Source organism: Medicago sativa, chromosome 1 (assembly GCF_051527215.1).
Source record: "Medicago sativa cultivar Bolivia chromosome 1, Bolivia_mono, whole genome shotgun sequence".
Classification (NCBI taxonomy): domain Eukaryota; kingdom Viridiplantae; phylum Streptophyta; class Magnoliopsida; order Fabales; family Fabaceae; genus Medicago; species Medicago sativa.
In genome coordinates, this window is record NC_140749.1 from 15,893,240 (window position 1) to 15,901,071 (window position 7,832).

At 34.5% G+C, this 7,832-nt stretch overlaps 2 protein-coding genes across 2 annotated transcripts; both read right to left on the minus strand.

The window, feature by feature from the left end:
* Window positions 1-267: 267 nt before the first annotated feature.
* On the minus strand, window positions 268-1,539 carry LOC146953064 (uncharacterized). The gene has a single exon (XM_085740847.1). It carries the CDS (start codon window positions 1,537-1,539, stop codon window positions 268-270), a length of 1,272 nt encoding a protein of 423 aa, XP_085596973.1.
* Window positions 1,540-6,388: 4,849 nt separating this feature from the next.
* Window positions 6,389-7,648, minus strand: LOC146953065 (F-box/LRR-repeat protein 16-like). Its single transcript, XM_085740856.1, has 2 exons — window positions 7,061-7,648; window positions 6,389-6,775 (listed from the first exon to the last, which is right to left on the minus strand). The coding sequence occupies exons 1-2, from the start codon at window positions 7,646-7,648 to the stop codon at window positions 6,389-6,391; spliced, it is 975 nt and encodes a 324-aa protein (XP_085596982.1).
* Window positions 7,649-7,832: the final 184 nt, after the last annotated feature.

Here is a 7,832-nt window from a genome sequence, read left to right on the forward strand (position 1 = left end):
AGAGCATCAACCAGAAGAACCATAACAAACAGCAAAAAATAACAACATTATCATGAAGCCTACTAAAGCAAATATCATCTTTAGATTTAAATAAATATATAGTTGTAAATTTAACAATCAAACTTCATGCCTATATTTTTGAGTCGTCAACCACATTTTGAGGGGGGAAAACCCAATAAAACATCTTAGAATTCAAAGAGCGATATTTATAGGATGCTAGCAAACAATGCATCCTTGACACGAGAAGAATTTCATTCTTTCTGTCAATCAAGTAATGCTATTATATATCTTTCTCAATGATGGCCTTGAAGATGCCACTGACGCAACAACATTAGCATGCACTTTATAGCAACCTCTCAAATCGATTTCTTTCAGCTGTGTGCAATTTTCTACCACATGCTTCACTCCATTGTTTGTGACACGATAACAATTTGCCAGTACAAGATGCAAAAGTCCACGACAATTCTTTGAGGTCACATAAAGTGTTTCATCATTAACTTCTGTATATGACAAGTTCAACACCTCTAGCTTGGGGACTTCAAAATTAATTTCAAGTAGGTTTACACTTGAACAAGATATGTTCAAATGTCTAATCTGACAACATCTTTTTAAAACTTGACAAATACCTACTTCGGATATGTTATAGCAATAGCTCAGATTGAGCAGCTGCAAATTGGGGAAAATTGAAGCAAACACTATGATGCTTTTATCTCTTAACCATTTATTGTGACCCAAATCAAGAGACTTTAATTGAGGTCTTACAACAATATCCTTCAAAGATTTAAAATTCTCTACACTTATTCTCTCAAAACCACATTTAGAAATGATGGTCTCTTCAAGAAGATTACAATTTTTGAACAAGTTGAAAAGCAATCGGTTGTTGAGGTAGTCATGGCCAGAGAGATTAATTTTGCGGAGTCTAAAAAATGCTAACGAACGAGTCTCTACTCCATGGAGAAAGCTATTGCAATTGTGGATACAAGAAAAAGGGTGATTGAGGTCAAGTATTTCAAGTAAAGGGAAACATTCGGCAATGAGGAACAAGTAACTACTATAGAAATCAGAGACGTTGGAACAAATGAGAGATGTCAAAGTTGTCATCTTTAAGGAGAAAGCTCGCAACCCATGTGCAGGAAGGTAATTTTGGCGGGAGAGATTGAGCGATGTGAGTTTCAATGGGAAACATGAGACTTGACACAGAAGCTGGTTGAGGGTACCTTTGTACCACGTGAGATCGAGGGAGGTGAGGTTGGTGAATCTTTGGAAGAGGCGAGAGGGAAGAGGAGAGGTTGATTCACAGCAGGCAGGCACAACCAAAGAAATTAGGAGACCGTTGGTAACAGAGAGAAACTGTTTCGAGACAACGGAAAGAGACTTCAAGTAGAGACCATTATTGACGTCGTTGTCGTCAATGAGGAATTTGAACACGGATTCCCAACACTCATTCGGTAAATAAAAATCTGTTGGTGCAACAGCCGTTGTGTTTCTTCTTCTTCTTTTTGAGTCACTAGACATTGATATTTTTCTAAAAGGAGTCATCGATGACTGAACCTTACTATTGTTTGAGATACCAAGAGAGGTTGTGTGGCTGCCTTGTGAAGCAAGCTTTGTGGTGTTCGTCTTGCGATTCAACAACAGTAGTTTGGTCTGTTAGGGTTAGGGTTTCAAATAACAGGAGTTTGGTCTGAGTAGTGGACCCGGGTTGAGCTAATATAGCTACATATCTCTACAGGCCTCGTTAGTATTAACATAGCAAAAACTTTATAAAGTTGCTCTTTAGGCACCTATTATTTTACTTAGAAGCACCTCGAACCATATAAAATATCTTCAACGGTACTTATATATTGTTCGCAAGAATCGTAGTTAGGAATCAGTTAGGGGAAAACAAAATGCAATGGCAAAAACTCAGAATTGGGCACTACTTACACAAATAGTCAACCAAATTATTATTATTATTATTATTATTATTATTATTATTATTATTATTATTATTATTATTATTAGAGTTAAATATGTTTTTTGACCCTATAAATATTCTAACTTTTTGTTTTAGCTCCCTAAAAATGTTCTTCAATTTTAATCTCTGCTTTTAAATCAAATCATGTGTATCATTTGAATTTTTGAATTTTTTTCCACAATAAAGTTTGGTACGTTATAGAATTGTCTCTTGTAAAAGTATAATTTTCTTTTTAACAATAGATTAATTTAATATGAATTTTTATGTTTTTGTCACTTAAAAATTTATATTTAATTCATTTTAATTTTTTATAACAATGGATCTAAAAGAATTATGTTTTTCTTTATCTACTAGTACAGGCTCATAGTTTGACCTTTCCAGACAGACCATGGTAGTTTTTTTATTTTATTTTAATGGTAGTATTTTTTTTTTAAGGAATTTTAATGGCAGTATTAACTAGTGGTGTATTTGAACGAATATATCTACTAATTTAAATTTTAGTCTATATTTAGGGACATTTTTTTCTTGGTAGCTTGTGCATAATTATAAACTAAAATGTTAAGAATGATATCCTCGATTTGGATGTCAAATTTATGGTAGATGATTTTTATTCTTCATCAATTATTTTTCAATTTTAGAATACTGTAGTTTCAGTCACATCTTGTAGTCTTCCATCAATGCTGCTATCAACTAGTAACTTGCAATCCTTCTCGATGGTAACCCTCACATCTTGTTCTTGTTGATGAAACAATGCAGTATCTGTATTGCATTTCAGCTCTGTTGATTGTCCTTTTTATTCTCTTTGCTTGCACCTTTAACTGCACTTTGTGTTGGAAATAAAATAGAAGTACAAGGAAACTAATATATACTTGGTTCAATACTATATACATTATTTGGGGGGTTTTCATGAGTTTTCTTACAAAATAAGTTAATAAGTATATCATGTTTTATATAGGTAAATTAGTGTTCATTTGACGCTTATCAATATCTAATTCACTCTTGTTAGAATTTGTTTTTTTTTATGTTGTTGGATTATTTATTTTAACTAAGCTAAAGAAGCAAAAGGAAAAAAACAACAAAACAAAGAGAAAGGAAACTACAATCTATGGATCATGAGATAAATGCAGGAAGTGACTAGTTTAGCTAAAAAATCAGCATAATCATTTCCTTCTCAAAGAGCATAAAGAAGGACAATTAGTTGAGCTGAATTTTTTTTTTTTTGGAAGCATTAAAACGAACAGTTAAAGTATTTTTAAGAACCAAAAATATATTTAACCATTAAAAGATTTAAAAAAAAAAAGATTTTCAAGGAATTGAAAAGATAAAAAAACACTCTAATATGTAACTTTAACTTTCAGCTACTGCATAATGCATAATTTGCCACAGTAGTGATAAGTTAAACGGTACATAAACATAAAAAATAATACAATATATATTTCTTATATAAAATGTAAAAGTAATAAAAAGGGATTATATCAAAAATGTAAAAGCAAGATATTTTATCAAAAAAAGCAACAACAGAACAAATGATTGTACGTAAAAATCAACAATGAAAAAAATTAAAAGTGATAGTAGCTATTTGTTAAAGTCGAACTTGACGATCTTTCAAAGACTCAAATTCATTCATAACTGCTTATGAGTTTAAGTGACTTGCAATGTTCTTTTCAATTTAAATAATATGTTGTTTCCTTTCATTTGTCCAATATATTTATCAATAAATTAATAATATTATAATTTTAATATAACAATACTAATGGGAAGGATGTTGGGACTATATGATACATGTTTTGGACTAACAATAACAGATTAAAATTTGTTATTATTGTAATATTTTCTTTGTTTAATAAAAAATAATATATTATCAGGGATAGATTCTTCAATTTCTGCGAGACGGGATCGAATAATTCAAAGTTCAACTGAAAAGTAATCAAAGTCAGACAAAATTATTTCAACTAAAATCAAACTTGGGGTAGCCAAATATATATTATTAGGGGTAGCCAAATACTCACTCCGGTCCTATTTACAAGAGACATTTTAGTCAACAAAAGTTGATGTATCTGGTCTAATTTTTTAACCAGATACATCGACTTTTGTTGACCCAAATTTTTCTTATATATAGGACCGGAGGGAGTATTGTATTATTTTATATAATAATATACCTACTACTCATTCAAATTTTCTTTTTGGGGTAGCCATTGCTACCCCTTGGTTATACTACCAATCGCCCCTGAATGAGACACAGTAAAGTTATATATTAAATTTCCCATATGCACTTTTCTGAGTTGGTAATTGGTTCAGTTAATCACTCATGTTGAATGCCTAAAGCAAAGTTTATAAAATTATTGCTACAAGGAATAGCCAAAGATTGCATTCGCAAGAAATTGATATAAAGGGCCAACCAGATGTTTTATATGTCATGCCATCGCAGGATTCAACTCCAAGGAATGGCCTAACATTACATTTGTACGAGACTGATTCGACGACTCAACCTATCACTATTGTGTCAAGCCCCTGGCCCCTTTCCTATATTGAATCATTACAGAAAGGATATAATTGAAAAGGAATAAGTAGGAATAATTGAGAAAGGGTATAACTGAAAAGGAATAAGTAGGAATAATTGAGAAAGGATATAATTGACAAACCAGCAATAGCAGAATGCAGCGACTGCATCACTGCAAACAGATAGCACAAAACAACGCAGCTACCCCCACAAAACCGCTTCCAAGAATGCAAATATTTAGCAAAAACAAATACCCCCCCCGATACCCCTCAGCATGCTAGCGGGTTCAACCACCACTGGTTCAATCCATACATAAATTTTGGCGACTTTATTCTCAACCAACTCAATGATGAAAGCTTGACACTATTGACAATCGATTCAGTATCCAATCCTTATGATGAAAAATCCTTGCATTTCTCGCCTTCCAAATGCTCCACATACTCGCGAACCAAATGGTTTCAAGTCCCTGAACGGCATCTTTCGTCACGCGAACTAGCTCTGTAAAGGTAATAAAGTTGATGGCACACATATTGTGAAACACCACCTGTACTCCCAGCCAATGAGCAATACCGAACCATACTTTTTTGATACAGTCGGGCAAGCAAATCATAAGCTGTTAGAAGTCTCTATCTCTCCACATCCTCTTATGCAATGTAACTCCTCCCTACCTATAATTCCTCTTCTACATAGATTGTCCTTGGAGGGAATACGATTTTGCATTACCTGCCATATAGACACGGACACCTTCGACAGAATAATTTTATTCCAAAGTTTTTTCATCGGAAACTCCTCATCACCAACACTCTCACCGTTTAGAACATTATATGTTGAATTGACAGAATATATATTCGAATTATCCTCTTCCTTCACTAACATATCCCTACTCTCCCTTCCCTAAAATTAACTGCCTCTAACTCATCAAACAGTGTGTTCAGCATTTCTCCTTCCCAACCATCTAGCTCTCTAGACCAGTTCAGGTCCCACATTCAAGTATTTTCAACTTTCCTCCTCACATCTGAGATTCTAGCCGCCTTACACAATGATAGGGAATAAAGCCGATCGAACCTCCTTTTTAAGGTGGCTCCACCATCCCATTTGTCGCTCCAAAAAATTGTGTCCTCACCTCCCCCCATATTTCTACTAATCCCGGTTTGAAAACCAATTATAATTATCTCCCAATCCCCTACTCCACTCTGTCAATCTCTTAACCAAAGAGACAAGTCCCTCGTGTTACATTTAATTTTCCATGCCTCTTCCTCGTGCTTGCTTTTGAAAACCTTGTACCATAGTCGACCTTTCTATGTTCTCAACCTCCATGAATTAAAGACCCTAATGTTTTTTTACACAGAATCCCCTCATTTCCTTATCCTTAAAAACCTTGTCCCAATTTACCCAATTCACTCTCCTACTCTCATGATTCCTACCCCACCAAAATTGATTTAAAAGAGATTCAAGTTTAGAAAAAATATCTGCCGGAGCTTTGAAGAAAGAAAGATAGAACACTGGTATGGAAGAAAGAGAGAAAAAAAAACTAACTAAAATGTGCATGCATTCATGTTATGAAACAACACCCAAGTGCAATCGTAAACATATTTTTTTTGCACCCAAAAAACTAAAAAAAATATGCAACATCCAAATACTAATTAAAGACTATAACTTAAGTCATAAAAAGAACCAAGAGCATAAACTAGAAGAAATATCACAAACAACAAAAATAACAACATTATCATTAAGCCGACTAAAACAAATATATCTTTCGATTTAAATAAGTAGTTGTAAATTTAACAATCAAACTTCACGCCTATATTTTTGAGTCGTCAACTACATTTTGAGGGGGGAAATCCATAAAACATCTTCGAATTCAAAGCACAATATTTATAGGATGCAAGCAAACAATGCATCCTTGACACGAGAAGAGATTCTTCTTTCTGTCACTCAAATAATGCTATTATCTTTCTTGAAGATGCCACTGATGCAACAACATTAGCATGCAATTTATCACAACCTCTCAAATCGATTTCTTTCAGTTGTGTGCTATTTTCTACCACACGCTTCAATCCATTGTTTGTGACACGATAACAATTTTTCAGTAAAAGATGCAAAAGTCCACAACAATTCTTTGAGGTCACATAAAGTGTTTCATCATTAACTTGTGTAGATGACAAGTTCAACACCTCTAGCTTGGGGACTTCAAAATTAATTTCAAGTAGGTTTACTCTTGAACAAGATATGTTCAAATGTCTAATCTGACAACATCTTTTTAAAACTTGACAAATACCTACTTGGGATATGTTATAGCAATAGCTCAGATTGAGCAGCTGCAAATTGGGGAAAATTGAAGCAAACATTATGATGCTTTTATCTCTTAACCATTGGTTGTGACCCAAATCAAGAGACTTCAATTGAGGTCTTACAACAATATCCTTCAAAAATTTAGAATTCTCTATCTCTCCACTCATTTTCCAATTACAGTGAGATACGATAGTCTCTTCAAGAAGATTACAATTTTTGAACAAGTGGAAAAGCGATTGGTTGTTGAGGTAGCCCTGACCAGAGAGATTAATTTTGCGGAGTCTGAAAAGTGCTAACGAAAGAGTCTCTACCCCATGGAGAAAGCTATTGCAACTGTCGTCACAAGATAAAGGGTCACTGAGGTCAAGTATTTCAAGTAAAGGGAAACATTTGGCAATGAGGAACAAGTCATTACTATTGAAATCACGGATGTTCGAACAAATGAGAGATGTCAACGTTGTAATCTTTAAGGAGAAAGCTTGCAACCCAATTGCGGGAATGTAGGATTGACTGGAGAGATTGAGCGATGTGAGTTTCAATGGGAAACAAGAAACTTGAGACAGAAGCTCGTTGAGGTCACCTTTGTTGCACGTAAGGTCGAGGGAGGTGAGGTTGGTGAATCTTTGGAAGAGGCGAGAGGGAAGAGGAGAGGTTGATTCACAGCAGGCAGGCACAGCCAAAGAAAATAGGAGACCGTTCGTAACGGAGAGAAACTGTTTTGAGACAACAGAAAGAGACTTGAAGTAGAAACCATCGTTGACGTCGTTGTCGTTGATGAGGAATTTGAAGACGGATTCCCAACAATCATTAGGTAAAGAAAAATCTGATGCTGCAACAGCAATTGTGTTTCTTCTTCTTCTTCTTCCTCTTCTTCTTCTTGAGTCACTGGACCTCGCCATTGTGAAGCAAGCAAGCTTCGTGGTGTTCGTCTTGCGATTTAACAATAGGAGTTTGGTCTGATAGGGTTAGGGTTTCAATTTCAAATAAGAAGGAAGGATGGTGGAGTAGTGGACCCGGGTTGAGCTAATATAGCCACATATTTCTAGGCCAGGTTAGTATTAACATAGCAAAAACTTTCGAAAG

Bases quoted from the DNA above. Each gene is read 5' to 3' on its own strand.
- LOC146953065 (XM_085740856.1), bottom strand. From the start codon at position 7,648: ATGGCGAGGTCCAGTGACTCAAGAAGAAGAAGAGGAAGAAGAAGAAGA. The intron at 6,776-7,060 runs GTAGAGACTCTT...CCCAATTTGCAG, and splicing joins GCAATAGCTTTCTCCATGGG to CTGCTCAATCTGAGCTATTG.
- LOC146953064 (XM_085740847.1), bottom strand. From the start codon at position 1,539: ATGACTCCTTTTAGAAAAATATCAATGTCTAGTGACTCAAAAAGAAGA.